The following is a 20,510-nucleotide window of genomic DNA, read 5'->3' on the forward strand; positions in this document are numbered from 1 at the left end:
GAGAAACGCCCGCAGGATTACAAGCGGCGGCCCGACGCATAAGATGCGCTCAAGCTTATCGCCCGAAATTGGACGTAATGCCTATTATACAGTCGTAAAGCTTGTATTGGTGGTTTGGTGCCTACCCCCCCAGGGAGCTCCCCTGTGCGGGGTCATGTGGGGCCTATCAGAGGTCTGCTCTCTGCCGAATCTCGAGGCATAGAGCCCCCGGCCGGGGCCTTATCAATCATTCCACTTGGCCGCCGGTCCAGGCCTGAGGGCCACAAATGATCTGGGCGCGATGGCTATCTCCGATGTCCCAGAGGCCATTTGGGTCCTCTGACGCCACGCTGAATTCAGATTGATTTTTGGTCCTTTCACCATCAAACAACGTCAACTTCTAGAGCGTGCTTCAGAGAAGCTCTGGTTCGAAGTTACGGTCGCCAGGATGCATCTCATACCAAAGGAGGTTTGTGGCCATCTCATCTCCAGTTTCTCTCTTATACATCCCTGTCGCCTTGGCGGCCCAAAGTGACTGAACAGCATGTTAACGTAAGACATCGCGATTGTAGCTCGATAAGCTCACCATCTCTCAATTGGGCTTCCTGGCTCAGCGTCGTCTTGCCCGGGGCGTCAAGTTGAACCACGCAGAAGCAACGGTATGTAAATACCCTTATGCGGCCATATCGCTGCTGTTCAAAATCTCATGCGCTAACATGCGATAGGCTCTCATCGCAAACAACTTGCAAGAACTCATTCGCGATGGCAACCACACCGTGGCCGACTTAATGAGCCTAGGCGCTACGATGCTCGGCAGGCGTCACGTCTTGCCCGCAGTATGTAGTACTCTTCATGAGATCCAAGTTGAGGGCACCTTTCCCTCTGGAACCTACCTGGTAACGGTCCACAACCCCATCTCTTCGGACGATGGAGACTTGGCACGCGCCTTATACGGAAGCTTCCTCCCAGTGCCGAGTAACGATATCTTCTCACTGCCCGAGGTGGCAGTGTATGAGCACAAGAAGCAGCCCGGCGCAGTGGTGGTTGCCTCGCGCCAAATCACACTCAGCCAAGGTCGGAACAGAATCAGACTCAAGGTGACAAGTAGGGGTGACCGTCCCATTCAGGTTGGCTCACACTACCACTTCATCGAGACGAACCCACAGCTAGAGTTCGACCGCGGGAAGGCGTATGGTTACCGTCTGGACATTCCCGCCGGCACCTCAGTGCGATTCGAGCCCGGTGATGTTAAGACCGTCACCCTAGTTGAGATTGGAGGAAACAAGGTCATCCGCGGCGGCAACAGGCTGGCCACAGGTGGCGTCGAGCGCTGGCGCGAACAAGAGATTGTTGAAAAACTACAGCTGGCAGGGTTCGCCCACGCCCCGGAACCAGAAGCTATCATGAACTTCACCGAGCTGTTCCAGATGGAGCGATCCGCCTACGCAACCATGTTCGGCCCCACGACGGACGACCTGGTCCGGCTCGGTAGCACTGATCTCTGGATCCGCGTGGAAAAGGACTTCACCGTGTACGGTGACGAGTGCAAGTTCGGCGGCGGAAAGACTCTGAGAGAGGGCATGGGCCAGGCTACAGGCCGACCAGACTCGGAGTCGCTCGATATGGTTGTCACGAACGCTCTCATCGTTGACTGGTCAGGTATTTACAAGGCCGATATTGGCGTCAAGAACGGCATGATCACGGCTATCGGGAAGGCGGGCAACCCGGACGTGATGGACGGCGTGACGCCCAACATGATCGTGGGCAGCTGTACGGACGTCGTTGCCGGCGAAGGCAAGATCATCACAGCCGGCGGAGTCGATACTCACATCCACTTCATCTGCCCTCAGCAGGCAAACGAGGCGGTCGCCTCTGGCATCACCACTATGCTCGGCGGCGGAACTGGACCTAGTGCCGGCACGAACGCGACGACATGTACACCAGGCAAGAACTACATGCGAGACATGCTTCGGGCCTGCGATTCACTACCTCTCAATATCGGTATCACCGGAAAAGGCAACGACTCGGCACCCGAAGCCTTGCGTGACCAGGTCAACGCCGGCGCATGCGGACTCAAACTCCACGAGGACTGGGGTACTACACCGGCGGCCATCGACACATGTCTCAGCGTCTGTGACGAGCTTGATGTGCAGTGTCTCATCCACACCGACACGCTCAACGAGTCGGGCTTCGTCGAGTCCACCATCAACGCCTTCGCCGGCCGCACCATCCACACGTACCACACCGAGGGTGCCGGTGGCGGCCACGCACCGGACATTATATCCGTCGTCGAGCACCCCAACGTGCTGCCGTCGTCGACGAACCCGACGCGGCCGTACACGCGCAACACGCTCGACGAGCATCTGGACATGCTCATGGTCTGCCACCACCTGAGCAAGAACATCCCCGAGGACGTTGCCTTCGCGGAATCCCGCATCCGCGCCGAGACCATTGCCGCAGAGGACGTGCTCCATGATCTCGGTGCCATCAGCATGATGTCGTCCGACTCGCAGGCTATGGGCCGTTGTGGCGAGGTTGTCCTGCGCACGTGGAATACGGCTCACAAGAACAAGGTCCAGCGTGGCTTCCTGCCCGAGGACGAGGGCACTGGTGCCGATAACTTCCGCGTCAAACGGTACGTGTCCAAGTACACCATCAACCCGGCCGTCGCGCAGGGCTTCGGGCATCTGGTCGGCAGTATTGAGGTCGGTAAGCTCGCGGACCTGGTCGTCTGGGACCCCGCTTGGTTCGGCACCAAGCCGAGTCTGGTCATTAAGAGCGGCCTCATCGCCTCGGCGCAAATGGTAAGTCTGGTCCTAATCGTTCTGTTGGCCACGAGTACACGCCAGCTAACTCACTTCCGCAGGGTGACCCCAATGCGTCCATCCCGACGGTGCAGCCCATCATCGCGCGGCCCATGTTCGCGCCGCTGGTCCCATCGTCATCCGTTCTCTTCGTCTCAGCTTCCTCCATCAGCTCCGGCGCCATCGCGTCGTATGGCCTTAAGAAGCGCGTCGAGGCTGTCAAGAACTGCCGCAACGTGGGCAAGAAAGACATGCGCTACAACGACAGTATGCCCAAGATGCGCGTCGACCCGGAAAGCTACGAAGTAGAGGCCGACGGTGAGGTCTGCCGCGCTGAACCTGCCGAGGAGTTGCCTCTGACGCAGGCCTTCTACGTGTATTAGGGGACACACGTCGAAGGCTGAAAGCATTGAGGAGTACGGAGTAAAGGAATGGATAATGGGGGTTGATAGGGAATGATCTTGGATAACTAGCACCTAATTCTCGGCCATGCGAGGGGAAGTTGTCATGCATAGATTATATGTTTGGGGAGTAAGAGCATAGGCGCGGGCGGAGCCTTAATGACACATAGACGTAGCATTTATGAACCAGCCACAAAATCAATTGGCTTTTTTTAATTTTGCCTTTCAGACTTGGAGAAACATCTGGTAAACAATGTGATCCCGACTGGTATAAACGCTACTTTTCGCGTCTCAGAAAGGATGGACAGTCTCAAGTGACGATGCCCAAGGAGAAACGCTTGTCAACATTCTCAGGGTAGTATGTTGTCATCGCCGAAATCTTCTGGTAACATCTCACATAAGATCGTCTTAAATACAAAATGTCACAGCAGGCGTTCAAGTAACGATCAAATTTTTGTTGATTCATGTCCATCATTATACATACAGGACACCCGAAACAAGGGGCTCAACAGCAAAACAAGCCAACCCGACCCCGAAGCCGTCGATCCATCTCGCTCGCCTCCAGCTGAGCGTTTTGTGTTCCTCACGTACCCGTTGAGATCCATCCTGTACCACGCCTGTAAATCATACACATTGCGTGCAAAAGAAGAAAAAAATGCACGCAACGACTAGGACCTGAGCAGAAAATGGCCCATTTCCCTAGTTCAGTCCATTGACATGTGCGCCGGCAAAATGGGCGGTGAAGGGACCGCTAGTACCGCGCATTGAGGTATCATCTTTGCAAAAATATAGAAACCCAGAAAAAGAGAACAAAACTCGATCAAGAATGCTTAGTTCTTGCCCTTCTTGCTCCGGCTCTTCTTCGCAGGCTCGGACTCAACAGCGTCGGCAGCCTTCGTGGAGGTGCGGCGACGCTTCTTGTCAGGGCTGGCAGGGGTTCCGGTGTTCTTAGCCTCAGTTTCCGCAGCGGGTGTAGCAGTCTTGCGCTTGCGGGTAGAAGCAGGCTTCTTAGGGGTCTTGACAGGGGCGGGAGCCTCCTCCTCATCCTCATCCTCGCCAACGGCATCAGCAGAGTTGCCCTGGGTCAGCTGATCGGCAATGGCCTCGTTCTCATCGGGAACAACATCAACGGGGTTGATCTGAATGTTGTGCTCCTCAGCGTACTTGAGAGCAGCATTGTCGTCCATTAGTCTGGCCTCAAGGTTGCCACCCTGCTTGTAGGCGTGGACACGAGCCTGGTAGAGACGGAGGTTGTACTGGTATGCGTTGTTCCAACCCTAGCGCCAAGTTAGTACATAGGACAACAAAGGTGTATTAAGAGTTGAAAACTTACGGCCTTCTCACTGGGATTCATGGCCTTCCAGCGGCGCTGACCTTCCTCCTGGACGGCACCTTTGGGAGCAGACTCGCCAAGGTCACTAGCAATGATGGGGCGAGCGGTTTGCATGTACAGGAAGTAGGGGGTCAGAGGGCGCTTGGGAGCATTGGGGTCGTGAGTGCGCTTCTTGCGCTCCTTCTTCTCCTCAATAGGAGCAGGGTGGTAGGCAGCGCCGGCAGGCAGGCCAAGGGCCAGGGGCGCGATGTTCTGGGCGACAGCATGCTCGAGATTGACGAGCGGGTGGTCAATGCCGGGAATACCTTCGTTGGCAGACTCGCCAAGAAGAAGACTGGTCTGGCGGTAGTAGTCCTCAGAGAAGTTCTTGATAAGCTCCAGAATAGTAATCAGGCGCTGGTGAACCTGAACAGAACAGTTAGCGTCTTGTCATGAGAAGTCTTGATGAAAATGGGCGTGAAGCTATAGCTGCAGCTGTCTGAGGCGGGGCTAGAAAGCTTCTGTGGGTCACAGCTTCTAAGAAGACGCGGTGTTGACTCGGGACATGTAAACAAAAGGTATTGTAGTCTAGAGCGACACCGCGTCTTATGCAAATGTGACTGTGTCAAGAGAATGGGAAATGTTCAATCGCGGCTGCTTGGCATTTGCAGAAGCAATTGTGCATGAATTTTGCAAAACATAATGTGCGAATCGCACGGGAAGTGTTGCTGGGAGCGAAGCGCGTATGCCAGAGATGAAGCTGGTGCGAATGCGCCCAAAGCAAAGAGGCCTATCCATTTGATGGTCTGCCAAAAAAACAAACGCTGGAAGTCCAGCAGCGCGAAATTGGGAGAAGTGGGACAAGGGAAAAGGTTCTCTTACCGAGTCGCGAACGCGGATGAAACCCTCGACATCAATGTGTCTGTGAGGAATCTGGACGGGAACAACAGGCTGGGCAGGCGCAACAGGAACAGCAGCGACAGGAGGCTTGGGGGCCTCAGCGGCGGCCTTCTTGGAGGGGCGGGGCATGATGATGGTGTTTGGTTGTGGTGAGGTGTTTTAAAGGCCAATGGGCGCTGTAAACAAGATGCTTTGACGCGACGATAGTAGCTGTGTTCGCTGGAGAAAATAGGTTGCGACAGCAGAGGGCGCGATGTGGGAAAAGGCTAGGGGATTGGGGGTTGAGTGCCTGGAAAGTGAAGAAACGGGGGAAAAGAGAGGGAAAGGTTGGGAGGTTGGGGGAGGGCCTGAGCCGAATATGTAGTGCAGCCTGCTTGGGAGGGGTTTGGGAGTGATCTGGCGCACCTTTGGGGGGATGAGGGGGGCAAGAGCGAAAAAATAAAAAACTCGGGCAGGTACGAGCTCGCCCAAAAAAAATTCTGAGCGGCCTGCGCCTGGCCTGCCTGCCCAGGGCTCTTGCTCTAGCTCCAGGCCTTCCGAGCAGCACCACCTCCAGCTTACTCCTCCTCACTGCTCCCATCCAATGCAAACCTTCCGTTCAATCACATCATGCGACACGTAAAAAGTGCCTACCACCCCTGCAGCCCCCAGGAGAGGGCATCCACCAGCACCTCTAATCAGTAAAAAAAAAAATCCCTCGACCATCGCCCGATCGGTCTCGTCTAGCTGTAATGCCCCAGCTATACCGTCGAGCCCCTCAGCATTATGGTTTTATTTCTGTGACAGAAAAAAAAAATAGCAGGACCCTCTCCACCACCAGCAAAGTGAGTCTAGCTGCCCCGACTCTCAGGGCTCTCTCAGGCTCCTCTTCAGAGAAGCGCCTATTTTCAGCAATCTGTCCATATCATAGCAAAAGGCCAAACAGCACCCACCTGCCGAGGCCACCGGCAACAATGGGTCCAGGGCAGGACAATTCAGGCCACCCAACACAATCCCACCTGAAAAGGGCCATTGAGAGGCCGTGGTCTCGTGCTGCAAGCTTGCCTTTGCTGTACCCGCCTGGTCCTTCCCTTACCTCACCGGAAAAAGGTACCTACGACAGGTACCCGTCTTCCACTTACCTGCCTTTCCCTTCGGCTTCCGCGCAATTCATGTGCTCTTGCCGCCCCAGGACCTAACCTTCCGGAGCAATGTCTTTTCGATGTACTGTGCTAATACAAGAACCGGAACGAACTGACCATTATTGCCAACTCTTGGGGACATTCAGTTTATTTAATGGTTATTTATGGGTTCTCCCGATCAGCCAGAACATGTGCATCTTCTGTTCGTGGCCGTTGCGGTCTCTTTCATCCTCTGGGCGCGTCCTTCGCAGCGCTGGACCTTGATCTGATGCTTCGGTAATACTTCCACTGGACCTCTAGAGGGTTGAGGGCATGGTAATGGTGACGGGATGTTTTTGCACTTACCCAATTTTTTGGCGGGCGCCCACATTTCCTGTGTGCACCATCACACACCTCATTAGCGATCAGGCCTTGCCGCCCAATGAGGGCCCTAGAATTGGGGCACCTTCCTCCTATGTGGCTTTGCTTGCTGCTGGTGAAAAAAAAAAAAACATAACAGACCGGGGGGAGGCACCCGACCGAGTGCAAGCACTGCCCCCTCAGGGGGCCCAGCGAGACTCACTCGAGGTGCCCGCCCAGCAATAGAGGCTCCTCCATTAAAGCAGCAAGGTATTAAGAGAAGCGTTGGGTGCCTGTCCCCGCCTGTGTCTGCCTGAAGAAAAAAAAAATTGCTGGCCCTTGGGCGACCCTCCAGTCGACCCCGAGAATTCCCTTCCTCCCATCACTGCCCGGCAGCGGCCGACAGCGGCCAAGTTCTGACTCTGTCTCCACCGTACTGCCTGACCTTCCCCCAATTTCTCGCCAAAAATCAGAACAACGGCCCCGTTATCGCAGCATGCTTGACACTGGTGCGTCAGAAGGCTGCCCAGTAACGCCAGCTCTTTGTTCACCCAGGCTTGCCTCTGTTCTCACCTTGTCTGTTCAGTGGCCTCCCCTTCTCTCTTATTTCCACTTGTGGTGGTGTTGTTATGCTGTGAGGTTTCTATTGTCTAGCACCTGCTTCTCATCTACCCGCTGTCCGTTCGGGGCATCTGGCAGGTCTTTCTCACATGCCAACATTCCATTTAGAGGCCCTCCCTTCTTCCAAGCGAAGTAAATATTCTGTCTAGCCAGTGTGTCCTCGGTCTGATCAGCTCCAAGGCCTGGCCATTCAGGCTCCTCCTACTGAGAGCTCGCCTTAGTGAGAATACACTGCCACCAGCTGGCTCCATTTGCCTGTGAAGCTGTCTTCGAGCGACTCTCTTGAGCCCGATGCCTTCTTATAGTAACCCTCTGTGAACTGATTTCCATCAGAACTTGAGGCCTTGCTGCGAGCACCTCCAGCAGCCTCCTTCCCATGACATTTCAGCGAATGATGCCTAAAACAAAGTGTCAACTCAACCATTCCTGTCTGGCCATTCCCGTCTGAAGTTTCACACTGCCCCTAGATTTACCTACTTTACTCAGCACCGGCTGCCGCCCACAAGTGCTCGAAGTTGTCTACTCTCTCGCTGTACAAGCCACCAAACCGTCGAGACGACTACCTGTTGTACCAACTGCAGCTCCTGTACACGAGTCCAGCCTGGTGTTCAAGCATATCCGACGACCCTCTGTTGATAATACTAATCACATCAGCCAACATTATGTACAATATTTTGACACGTATGTGAGCCTGGATTTTCCCACCATATGCAATGAAAGAGATGTACCTAGTATTTCCTTAATCTCAAGCTTGCTGGAGGTTTGCACTGGCTACATGCTCAATATTCCTTGAGTCGACTGCCTATTCGCCCCAACGAGGACTTCACTGAGTCGGGATGACGGTAATAAGAGAACATGGCAAGGAAGCCCGGCGCGCGTTTGTTGTTTTGAACACCCAGCCACCGCACTATCTAGCACTCTGCCGCCACCACTACAGAGCCTTAAGCTTCAAGACAGATCGCGCCGATGCCTAGAGATGATTGACAGCGCTTCACCGGTCCCACCAAGTCATCACCGAACCTCACCGGCACATTGCAGCTCTCACCTTGAGCCTGAAAAGGCCTCGACGCGCCTGACTCAAGTGGCCTGTATAATGATCATCCCTCACTTGATATGGTAATGCCAGAATTTTGAGTTGCCTTTGGAAATGTCAACGTTGGCTTTACGTATCCAAGACATGATAAACAATTTGCTGGACGAGACAGTATTTTTTGGAGTTTTTTCTTCTTCTTGGCACTTGGCTGTATCACAGGCATTCAATTACTTGAGCACGTTGGTATGATCCAATGAACACCACACAACACGGGCTTCAAAAGAGGGAAAAAAAAATTAACTTGGCAAACCCCAGCAGTAATATTTGTAGTTTTTTTGGGGCACATACTCTGAGTTGTGCCAACCAAGTGCCTCGAGTGAGCATACTACCTAATTACTGTGCTACTCTATTGCCGTGCTGCACGAACACGTCTTTCTCGCCTAAGACGACTGGACCACAGCATCGTGGCGCGACTCTGTACCGAGCCACAGCGCTCTCTGTAACGGCATGTCTCATGCCCTGTCCTTGGGGGGTCGTTCGTTGCTTGAAAGACAAAGAAGAAGCCGAGCTCGTATTTTCGCGGCGAGTATCACTACATGTGCAGATATCGGTGGACAGTCTCGAGTTGAACGCGTTCGCGTACTCCCAGTAGGTAAAGATTCGTCACAGCTACGACTACAATCGCGGCTTGAGGCTTCTTCATTTTGGATGGAAAGCAACCGACGTTAACGGCTCCTGTAACGGCCAAGCTAAGTTGTGATGGATGGTTCGCGTCTGGCTAAAACGAGTAGTGAGGGGAAGACATACATGCGTCATGACAAGCATTCGCACCACCTTGCCAGTGAGACTCACGCACTCACGGAAGCACTAAACTATCTTGCAATGCACGTTCAATTGGGAAGGCTAGCGACAACTATAACGCGGCTGTCGATCGCGCTGAACAGCAGGTAAGCGCTGCTTGTCACTTTTGCCATGTTTGTGTCTATGTCCATGTGCATGTGCCTGTATGTGTAGGTGAGTTGTATGTGGCCGCCCATGAAGCAGAAGCTGGTGAGCTTCCCCTCATTCCATCCATGACACAAGGCGATAATCCCCCAGTAATAGGCTTGACCGCCAACCGTCTCATCCCGGTTTGAAACGAGACCCCATCAATTTCAATGGAGACATCAACTCACTGGAGGTAGCCCATTGGCAGCGGATCGACCCCGCGACCCTCCAACAGCCGCGGTGAGATGCGCAGGTATCTACCGCACGGTGATGGAGAGAGAGAGAGAGACAGGTGACAGGGGTTATCACACAAGACACTCTCGATTCCTATTTTCAGTTTGGGTTCGCCTTCAGCCTGTGCTGGAAGCTGGCCAGGGCGGGCGACAGCTGTCGACGGCTCATCCGAAACTGAGCTTGGTGTGCGTATCCACTCCCGCAATAAAAAATAGTAAGAGTATTGATGCGATGACCCTCTCCCTGCAAGAAAATGGAAGGTCCATTGACGGACGCACCCGCAGCTTCCACTTCAGCTAAAACCTGTAATGGAGATTATCCATTCGCGCCTTCCCTTGACAGTGAGTGTGGTTCTTTTGCATGACTTGAGAGGAGGACAACCACAAAAGAAGGAGAAGAAAAAGATAAGAAAAAAAGAAAAAGAGGCGGCAGTCATCAACGCGTAAATAAATGGTAACTGCATCATCACTCTTCGTTTTTGAGTATCCGGTGGTTTTCACACTACACCTTACCAAACCATCAACCTGTCAGAGAGACTTCGGATTATCCAGACCCCAAGGCGCACACGGTAAAGCTCTGGAGTACTTCCTACTCCCTTGCACAAGCTTCAGCTGGCCAAGGTCTCTCAGTCTGACGCGCCCGCCGGACAGTTAGTACAAACAGCATCCCGAAAGACCGACGATCACCTACCAAATCCACAGCTGGCTTGAGCTTGATGCAGACCCCTGCCCCATCCGACCTGCATCTGCCGCCGTACAGCTGTACCACCCAGTCACCATCGCTGGGCTCCCTCTGGAGGTACCTCGCTCATGTATGTGTCTGACGCTTATTTCTCAAGTACCGGCCCTCCCAGCACCAAATCATCAACTGCAACCATCTCCCCTGCTTTTGAACCAAGCTCCCAATCGGCATCCGCAAGCCCCTCCGTGCTGCCCACTAACATTGGTGGGGGAGCGCCTTGGCGGCAGCTATTGCGCAGTAGTATGATGCCATGGCACCTGGGGCTTGGACCACAGACCACCTTAAGTCCCTCTTTGACGCTAGAAGGTGGGGGATGTGAGAGGCGCGAGGGAGGGGCACGCAGACACAAGCATCAGATCGTGGATTCCACTGGGCGGGCTGGAACTGATCCAGTCCTTGGTTGCCACTACGTTACTGGAAGTACCGACTGGCTATGCTTGATTGCTTGTTGGCCCTCCTGTTCGGATGTGCTTTCTTGCTTCTGATGGCTCCGGATTCCAAGTTCCCCCATGCTCCCCAAAGCTTGGAATACCGCAGTAACGCCTTCGTGTTGCCCCTCCACCGCCCTCCCAGTCCTCAAAGCGCCCCTCATTTCTTCACCCCTTGTTTGTGTCATCTCTTTCCGTCTTCTTATTTCATGACCACCCCTCCCTCCTGCCGTCTCTTCGTCTTGCTTTTACGAAAACCCCACCTCGCCTTACCCAACTACTAAACTGCGTCTACAGGACCGTGACGAACATACCCAACTGAATAACAGAAAGTGTGAGGATCCGAAATACAGCTCATCATGCTCGACGCCAGGTCCTACCCGCTGCTGGTTGGCCTGATCGTGTTGGTCTGGCTTGCCCGGCCAACCCACGCCTTCGGAGCTGGTAACATTGCCAGCATCTCCAAGATTGAGGGCCAGAACTGTGAGCTTATCGCCGGCCACCTATTCTTCGGTCTGACATAGAAACTAATCCCTTGGGAACAACAGGGCGCCACGGTGACATTGAAGATGCTCTCCTCACCATCGCCATGGCCCGCGCCATGAACGGCAAGAAATTTAGCAAGATGATGGTCTCTCGTGTCTACTTCGGTAACTGGCTGCGAGACTACTCCCAGGCCATTGACGTCGGTACCGTCAAGTCCGTGTCTGCCGAGGCCATTCGCCTTCTTCTCTGCGTTCTGGGCTTCCTGACTTTCGGTTACGGATCCAAGGAGTTCGAGGTCACCGCCGACAGATTGGGATGCTACCGTCCCGAGGACCACATCGACAACCCTAAAAACTACGCAGACAATGCGGACGCTCGCCAATATGACCGTCGTCTGAGAGGTCCCGTCGACGAGGGTACTGAACTTGCCATCGATGACCGCACTGGCATGAAGAACTACATTGCGAATGAGCAGGCTGGCATCATGACTTCTGCTGCCCACGTCCGCAAGCTGTTTGGTACCTGCATCGAGCTTGCCCGAGGATACGCCCGCAATAAGAATGAGGCCGATCTTTACGAGGCGATGCGCCTGATGGGTACTGGTCTGCACTGCTTGGAAGGTACGTTTGGTATGCAATGCTGTATCGACATTTGGCTAACCACCCAATGAAGACTACTTCGCCCACAGCAACTACACCGAGCTTGCCCTTATCGAAATGGGTGAGCGTGACGTGTTCCCCCACGTTGGCAGTGACACTCGCATCAGACTTGAGGGTGCTAGAGACGAGGTTTACCCCATTGTTACTGGTACTTTTGGCGGTGTTGATTTCCTCCACTCCGTCACTGGCGAGGGTAGGTTACGAAGGAACTGTGTATCCAAGAAGCGCAGCTAACAGGCGAGGCAGTCTCGGACAAGCTTACCCAAAACGAGATCGAGGAGCTCGAGGGCACCCTCCAGGAGAGCAAGAACAACGACACTAGCATTCTGCGCAACCTGTTGGATATGATTCCCGACGGTATCTTTGGCGGTAAGCACCAGAGCAACCGAGTGGACGAGCTCCAGAGCAACGCCACGTCGTCGCAGCTCCAGAACATGCAGGTCTCTCCCAGAGACCCCGAGGAGTTCACCCGATACATTCAGGATGTCTTTAAGCAAATCATGCCTGCTATTGAGTTCCATGACGAAATCCTTCAGGGCATCTCTGAGGCCGTTGAGAAAATTCCTGTCCTGCCCAAGATTTTGGAGCAGCTCGAGGAGCAACTGTCCAAGTTTGTCTTCTCTCTCATCGCCCCCTTTATCCTTCCCGTTATCACCCAGATCCGCAACGAGCTGCGCACTGGTTCTGCTGAGATCATTGAGAGCAGTGAGAGGGAGCAGCACGTCGTCTTCGAAGATGACCGTTGCAGTGACCCTACCCACTCCATGCTGTCCAAGGACCACTTCACCAACGTAAGATGCCCCTCTCTATAGCATGCAAATACCAAAAAAACGAAAAGAGCAAGAACTGATACGATCACAGATTCTGAACGAAATTGCCGGTCGCTGCGCTGCTTTGACGGTCCAGTGGGTTGTTCCCCAGCTGATGGAGGCCATTGATGATGAGGGCGTTGATGTTAACCGCACCTTGAACCGCATTATCTACGGTGTTCTGCACCACCCCGCCCAGCGCGATATGGGAGACGACGGCGCTCGCGAGGGTCGCCAGAAGATCTTCCGATTTGTCGAGGAGTGGTGGAACAACATGGACCGAAGCCAGCAGGATGACTACCGCCGCAAGCTCAGCCGCGAGGGAGTCCAGCGTGGAGAAAACCACAAGGAGGGTCAGCACGACACTGGTCACGGTCACGGTTGCAACGGAAAGCTTCACATGCGTAAGCAGTTCGGCGAGCCCAAGACCTGGGAGGACAAGGTTGCCGATAAGGCTGCCGGTGCCATTCTGGAGGGTGCTTCGGGCGCCCTTGCCGGCCTCGTGCAGCAGCAGACTGGTGTTAAGGTTCCCCAGTATAAGCACCAGAGCGAGCAGGAGGAATCCAGTGGTGGTGCTGGCGGGCTCATCGGATCCATCCTCGGAGGTGTCTTTAAGAAAGACGAGACCGAGTCTCACCACAGCAGCCGTCGCGATGACGATGGCTCTTACACACAGACCACAACAGAGTACGGCCACCACGGCAACAAGTATGGTCAGGCTGAGTACAGCGAAACCCAGTACTCGGGCGGTGGAGGCCGCTCCGAATACCGCCGCTACGAACAGGAGGATAGCCACGGCGGACGTCAGACTAGCGGCTACGGATACCAGGAGACCACGGAAACCAGAACTTCCTATGGTGGCGGATATGAGCAGCGCACTGAGAGCCGCCGTTACGAGGGCAACACCGAGTCAGGCTACGGCGGCCGCCGTCAGGAAGAGAGTGGTTACGGAGGCGGTCGAGGTGATGACGAGGGTGGCTATGGTGGTGGCCGTCGCCATGAGGAGAGCAGCTACGGTGGTGGCGGAGGCTACGGCGGACGCCGTGAGGAGGAGAGCAGTTACGGGGGTGGTGGAGGCTACGGCGGACGTCGTGAGGATGAGAGCAGCTATGGTGGCGGTCGTCGTGACGACGAGGGTGGCTACGGTGGTGGTCGTCGCCATGAGGAGAGCAGCTACGGTCGTCAGGAGGGTGGCTACGGCCGTCAAGAGGAGAGCTACGGCGGAGGTCGCCGTGATGATGAGGACAACTACGGTGGTGGTCGTCGCCAAGAGGAAAGCTACGGCAGACGCCGCGACGATGATGATGAACGTCGCGAGGGTGGTGGTGGTGGCGGTTTCGGCGACTTCATCGGCAAGGTCGCCGAAAGTTTCGGTGACAACAACAACCGCAGGTGGTAGTGACTCAGCGGTTAATCACCTTATCATGGGGTTTGTGCAAATCGATGCTCGGTGTTTCGGGGTTGACGGCATGGATTTGCTTACGAACGGGTAGCCGGGGAGTAGCTGCCGATACAGGTTAACGAAATACAATAAGAAAAAGTCCTGATTTTAAAGGCTATGAGTCCTTGCGATACGAGAATACATTAACAACGGGCGGTTGTAATGATTTTGTCATTTGGCTGATCTGGCTATATACCTGCATTCATTTTGTCTTCCAGTTGCTCAACACTTCCCGTGTCCTTATTATAAACCTGCATTTGCTTGAGTATACCCCTCTCATTCTTCTACTGAAGCGTAAGCAGTGGGTAGCTACGCAATCTAAAATCTCTGTGGACACTGCTGATACAAACCAAATTGATAGTCGCAACTTCGTTCATCCTCAGTAGACCAGTGATTGATCCTACAATTGAAGACAGTTAGCCAACACACAAGTACCCCAACAAAGTCTAGAGCCGGGAAGTGCCTGTAATAAGTACAGACGAGACAACAGGACCCGGCTGATCTCATGCTGCATAGAGGTAATTACGTCTGATAGTTCCGAATCCTACTCTGTCGGCCGCGACAACATTATCGAAAGAAAATCAAGCAAAATTGCGGGGAACCACGAGTTCGGGGCGGACTGCCGTCGGAGACTTTCTCCGTGATTCAATTCGGCCCAGAGCGACAACTCCTCCGGTTAACGGCCACTAATTGTTTGTTTCTGGTATATTGCAACAGACCCCGTCAAGGCATCTTGGCTCTCTGGTTACTCTCCATGGGGCTCCCCTGCCGCAAGGCGTGGGATTGGTCATGATGTGCCACGTTCTGGTGGGAAAAGAACTCGACTCGTTGGAATAGAGGATTACCACTCTGGTATATCCATGCCAATGTTACCATTGTCTGGTACCGCCAATATATTATCGGCTGACCGGACTGGCGTCCCTCTTGGTGCTGTTCTAGAGCTGCTCTGGTCAGGGAGTCGCCGGATACAGGATCATGTATCTCGGAAAGGGTTGTGAGCTGGCCGTCCATTGATTGTAATATATTGCTCGCTCCTGTAATTAACCATACTAACCCGCAAGGTTAAGGAAGGCCTTGAACGTGAACTTGGGATAACTATATCTGAAAGACCTCGTCCGCTCTGTCCGCAAGTAGTCACTGCAAAGTAAAAAGCACAACATCTCATGCGTACAAGACACAACACACCAAACATGCAAACTCTTCAGACCATCCTCGCCGTTCTCCCCCTTTTCCTGCCCCTCGCAGCATCCCAGTCCTCCGGGACGGGCGCGACGACGCGGTACTGGGACTGCTGCAAACCGTCGTGTGCGTGGCCGGGCAAGGCGCAACTTGCGCAAGGGCCCGTGGGAACCTGCGACCGCAACGACAACCGGCTCAACGACGGCGGCGCCACGCGCTCCGGCTGCGACGCGGGCGGGTCGGCGTACATGTGCAGCGGGCACTCGCCGTGGGCCGTCAACGACGACCTCGCGTACGGCTGGGCCGCCGTGAGGATCTCCGGGGGCACCGAGTCGCAGTGGTGCTGCGCGTGCTACGAGCTCACTTTCACCAGCGGGCCAGTGGCCGGAAAGAAGATGGTGGTGCAGGCGACCAACACTGGTGGTGATCTGGGACAGAACCACTTTGATATTGCTGTGAGTTTGTTTTACCTTCTTTCCATGTTCGGATATTCTTTCTTTCCACGGTTGCCGGCGCCGTCGCCGTTGCGCAGGTCGGTGTTCCGATACGGGGTACGATCGGCACGGGGAGGTTTGGACAGAGGCCGACCATTCTCCGTGTGCATCTTCCAGAGAAAACCCTGTTCCAGACTATTTTTGTTTTTCTCCTGAGCAAAAGCCGAACCGACTTTGGAAAGCATTTTTATAAAAAAAAAAAAAAAAAAAAAAGAAACCCCCCCCGATAATTTTCAACGCGGAACCCGGAAGCAAAGCTAACTGGATTCCTGCAGATTCCCGGTGGCGGCGTGGGCCAGTTCAACGCCTGTACCGACCAGTACGGGGCGCCGCCCAACGGGTGGGGCCAGCGATACGGCGGTGTCAGCTCTCGGTCCGAGTGCGACGGGTTCCCAGAGAAGCTCAAGGCCGGGTGCTACTGGCGGTTTGACTGGTTCAAGGGGGCCGACAACCCGGGCGTCACGTTCAAGCAGGTGACCTGCCCGGCGGAGATCACGGCTAAGAGTGGATGCAGACGGAACTAAGGCAAACGGTTGGAGGAGGGAGGGAGGGATTGGCTCTCCAAAAATTTGTTACGAAGCTATGACTTGAGGCGATTTTAGTGAAGTATTGGAGGTAGCATGAAGACTCTCTCTCTCTCTCTCTCTCTCTCTCTCTCTCTCTCTCTTAAAAAAAAAAAAAAAAAAAAAAAAAAAAAACCACGAAAAACTGAAAAGGAAGATGTCATATGAACAGGCGAGGCATTGGCGATAGGGGCATCTGGTAAACTAGCTGCGCTTGGCGCAAGTATAATTGCGCTTTTGCTCTTGGGCAGTGCCATAGAGTCGCGGCCACAGGGACACACGGTCTATCTTGCTTGGTATCATTTGCGCCCGGGTATTTGAGTCAATTATGATGATGCCGACGGCTTGACTTGCAAGACTCGCCACTAAAACCTAGAAGCCCAGAGGCTTGGCTCGCTGAAGGTTGAATGAGCGGCGCTCTCAACGGCTCGGTCATGATGCACTCTCAGCAACCCCCTCAAGTTGCCAAGCAATATTTGTAGTGGAACGAGATAGGTTCCCCAATTCTTTAATACCAACAAGGTTGGCTGGAACAGCTTGGCAACTGAAGAGCAGAGCTACACTAGCCTATTTTACGCACTCCGACATGAGTGCTAGAGACAAGAACGGGGTGTCAGCCGTGGCTGTGGGCTGGGCAATAAACGGCCAGCCCGCGTATTCTGACCCCCCCTCCAACGGGATTCCTACGGGGAACAGCATAGCAGCCCCTCCCCGGAAACAATTTCCGAGGGCAGCCTTGATAGCTTGCTTGAGAGAGCGGGACCTACAACCAAAGTCTTGTTGTTGGACGAAGCTTTGGAAAAGGAAAATCTATGTGCGTTGCCAGCCCAAGAAGACGCGCGGTCAGGGCAAAATGTGTACCAACTTGCCAACATTTTTCTTCTTCGTTTATCGGGCGTCTCTGTCGCAGCCAACCGAGACACGCCAGCGAATCAAACCCCCAAGCACTCGCATGACGTAGCAATGATGCTCGGCTTTTGTGCCGGGCCAGACAAGGGGACGGGGCGCCAGGACGACGCTGACGGGGACCTGTAAGATGCCGAGCGCGGCGTGGAGGAGACACATAATGCCTGCGGTGTCTGTCGCGCCAGCGGCAGGCAAGCGGCAAATCGGCATCTCTTGACTGTCCTGAATGAGAGCCAATGCGGTTCGTGAGTGTCCCTGGGTGATTGTCCGCATTCTTGAGAAGCCAGGAAATCGTTACGAGACCAGTCAGGTTTCAACAAAACATATTTCCTCGTCAGGAAGCAGAATGCCTTCTGTCAGCCGGGAGCGGTCGCCCCTGTCCTTGTGGATCTGAATGTACGAATAGCCAATGTTTCAATGACGTCTATCCGGGCGGTGCGCTTGTGAGGGGGGGTATCGCGCCTGTAGGTACTGTCATAGTACATTTGCATGCCTATCATGAGTCTGAATCTTACACCAGCGCAAGCCTTCAGGTGGCACCTTGGCAATAAAGATAGTCTTGCTCGTATGGTAGAGTAGCAAACAATACGGACAATAGTTGTATAAATGGGGAGAGAAGAGGTTAAACGACATGTTGTAGCCCGGAAGTCTAGAAGGCATTTGATATGTCAAGATTTGTATGCCGTACGGGGAATGCCAAGGCTCATGGGCGGTTGTCTGATCGAAGCTAGAAAGGGAGGGACGGTCGCTAGAAGCTCCTCCCGCGAATTGCCTTGCAGCGCTACATTCATCATCAAGTTACCGTTATTGATTGGCATCTGGGATTGGTACTGTTAAAATCGAGACGCGGGATGCAGGTCACGCAAGATTGTGCATCCGGTAATCGAGCATCTACCGTGAGCGGTCTGGTAGTGCATGCACGTCTTTGCCGTCTACACCGTACACCGTGTCTGGGCGACATTAGACATCATGGTTTCCTTGACATCGTACGATGTTCTCCTCGGACGACGAACAGCACAATCCGAGAATTCGCCATGTGACATGTCCCAAGGCTTGCCGATACAACCGCGTCTGGCGTGGAATGGAATGAGAGACGATGCTGACCAATATAGCAGATGAGCGTGTGCCAAATGTGAAATGGTATGCATGACAAGAGCATATTCGCATGGAAATCCACGCGAAGGGTGCCATATGGCTTGGAAATCCAAGCGAGTGAATGCCGAGAAGGCCGAACGTGCATCGTCTCGCTGTCACCAACGTCGGTTGGCAAAGATTGTGTCCAGAACAGCCGGCACAGGTTGCCGCCCAGGAGGACTGGGTCTACGATGAGACAGATAGTCAAGGTTCGGGCAAGATAGGTGCTGACAACGACCACAAAACGAGGCCAGGCAGGCAGACTTTCTCCGGCGATCAGCAAGTGGATCGGACGTGGTTCTAATTGATTTACATTGTAGAGGTGAGGCAACGGTGAGTGGGTAGTCAGTGTGATAATAATGGGGGCTGTTGGCGCCTCAATCCGAAGAGGGTGATGTGCTTAAGCTGGTAAGGAAGTCGGGGTCCTAAGTCTATTCCCGACCGGAACGGCCTGCTGTGTTTGTTTTTCCCTTTCCTTTCCTTTTTTTGTAAAGTAGATGAGCCTGCTTCGTACGTAAAGGGGGAAGATCGAAACACTGAAGGGGGGCGTTTAACTTCTTTTCCTTTTCGTAGTTTTTTTTTTCTTTTTTTTCGTTTCTTTTCTGACTTCTTCCACTGCAGCTTGACATGGGCAAAGGTCCCAAAAGAGGCTAGAATAGAGGTAAGCTCTATAGCGACCTGCTTCATTCTGACGAAGACGGGGGCTGGATGTATGGGGGGGGATGGGGAAAAGGGTACGGGGCCACTGACAGAAAGATCAGACAAGCTTCGAGGCAACAAAAGCTTAGCAATGATGACATCCGATTCGACGGGTGCCGGGCAAATGCGTAGACTAAGGGAGGCAGGCATATCTTAAGGGAGACGATGTTGGGAAAAAAGCAGGCCTGACAAACAAACACGGAAATAACGGCAGTAGTGTGGCTGCTATGAGAACGAGAACGGGGTTCATGGTCGTGCAGGAAGGTGCTGCTGACATGGGGCGGTACAGGGCAGGTGCAGGCTTTTTCAGTTTGTGAGAGGAGAGTTTAGAACCAACTACTACTGCCATTCCGGTGGTTGTGTTAGGGAGTTGCCCCGTGGGCCCGTGGAGGACCGGTTTGGTCGAAATGCCAAGTACAGAATGAAGCACTACCACACTCTTGCCCATCACTCACAACGACTGACTAGTGTGCGACTGACGAACAAGTCTCTTTCAGGTGGGGAGGCGGCTGGTATTTGGTGAGCGAAGCCAGAAAACACGCTGGCTTGGTTGACTGGGCAGACGTTTGAGGGACTCTTGGGGTTAATTTTGGGGTGCCAGTCAGGTGCTTGGGCCACTATGTAGCCGTCCCTGGCTACCCTGTGTGCCTTTCAACCAGCGGATAAGCGGCTTCTAACTGGCTACTACCGGGGAACTCTCGACGTCTCCATCGGTGCCCCACCCACCATGTCAGGCCGCCTACCACACATTGGCGTACTAGTACCTTCCCAGTATTGCGTCCTCGCATCGCTTGCGCTGGGACCCCCCTCGTCCGCTCCCACTCACATTCGTCTCTTTCATCCTCTTTCAATTGTCTTGGGGAATTCCACCCCATCCACCTTCCCAGTGCCCACACGCACCTGTCAGTGGACCTGCCCATCTGTTCCTGGTTACCAGAGGTACCTTGCATTACACAGTATACTCAGTGTACCAGTGGAGAGTGCGAGAGTCAGGGACAGACAGGTGGATGTTTGACCGAGCCCGCGCGGTCAAACAAACATGAATAGTATGTGACGCTGACAATTGTCAGAGGAACAACAAGGGAAAAATTGAAGGTGGGGAAATGGGAAGAGAGAAACAAAGAGCGAAGGGTTGATGGGGTCGACCTGAATATGCAATGAACTGAAGCTACCAATTGGGGTTAGAGGGGGTTGGAACTGGCTGGCAGACTGGATGAGGTCAAGTTCAAGAACGGCGGAT

The 20,510-nt window shown here is 53.9% G+C and overlaps 5 protein-coding genes across 5 annotated transcripts; 3 read left to right on the forward strand and 2 right to left on the reverse strand.

Annotated features, from left to right (window-relative positions):
- Positions 1 to 427: 427 nt before the first annotated feature.
- Positions 428 to 3,166, forward strand: CTRU02_209874 (urease; the record flags this gene model as incomplete). Its single annotated transcript, XM_036720690.1, has 4 exons — positions 428 to 448; positions 552 to 638; positions 705 to 2,783; positions 2,846 to 3,166. 4 exons carry the CDS (start codon positions 428 to 430, stop codon positions 3,164 to 3,166), a joined length of 2,508 nt encoding a protein of 835 aa, XP_036587530.1.
- An 848-nt stretch (positions 3,167 to 4,014) lies between these two features.
- On the reverse strand, positions 4,015 to 5,525 carry CTRU02_209875 (HMG box protein; the record flags this gene model as incomplete). The annotated part of the gene is made up of 3 exons (XM_036720691.1): positions 4,015 to 4,461; positions 4,518 to 4,922; positions 5,379 to 5,525. 3 exons carry the CDS (start codon positions 5,523 to 5,525, stop codon positions 4,015 to 4,017), a joined length of 999 nt encoding a protein of 332 aa, XP_036587531.1.
- Positions 5,526 to 11,259: 5,734 nt separating this feature from the next.
- CTRU02_209876 (nima-interacting protein) lies at positions 11,260 to 14,253 on the forward strand (the record flags this gene model as incomplete). The annotated part of the gene is made up of 5 exons (XM_036720692.1): positions 11,260 to 11,383; positions 11,449 to 12,006; positions 12,059 to 12,238; positions 12,292 to 12,836; positions 12,907 to 14,253. 5 exons carry the CDS (start codon positions 11,260 to 11,262, stop codon positions 14,251 to 14,253), a joined length of 2,754 nt encoding a protein of 917 aa, XP_036587532.1.
- A 1,232-nt stretch (positions 14,254 to 15,485) lies between these two features.
- CTRU02_209877 (glycoside hydrolase family 45 protein) lies at positions 15,486 to 16,492 on the forward strand (the record flags this gene model as incomplete). Its single annotated transcript, XM_036720693.2, has 2 exons — positions 15,486 to 15,929; positions 16,244 to 16,492. 2 exons carry the CDS (start codon positions 15,486 to 15,488, stop codon positions 16,490 to 16,492), a joined length of 693 nt encoding a protein of 230 aa, XP_036587533.2.
- Positions 16,493 to 17,419: 927 nt separating this feature from the next.
- On the reverse strand, positions 17,420 to 17,710 carry CTRU02_209878 (uncharacterized protein; the record flags this gene model as incomplete). Its single annotated transcript, XM_070205351.1, has 1 exon — positions 17,420 to 17,710. One exon carries the CDS (start codon positions 17,708 to 17,710, stop codon positions 17,420 to 17,422), a length of 291 nt encoding a protein of 96 aa, XP_070060999.1.
- Between the last annotated feature and the right edge of the window lie 2,800 nt (positions 17,711 to 20,510).

Source organism: Colletotrichum truncatum (genome assembly GCF_014235925.2).
Source record: "Colletotrichum truncatum strain CMES1059 chromosome Unknown Contig_0006, whole genome shotgun sequence".
In the NCBI taxonomy this organism is placed as follows: domain Eukaryota; kingdom Fungi; phylum Ascomycota; class Sordariomycetes; order Glomerellales; family Glomerellaceae; genus Colletotrichum; species Colletotrichum truncatum.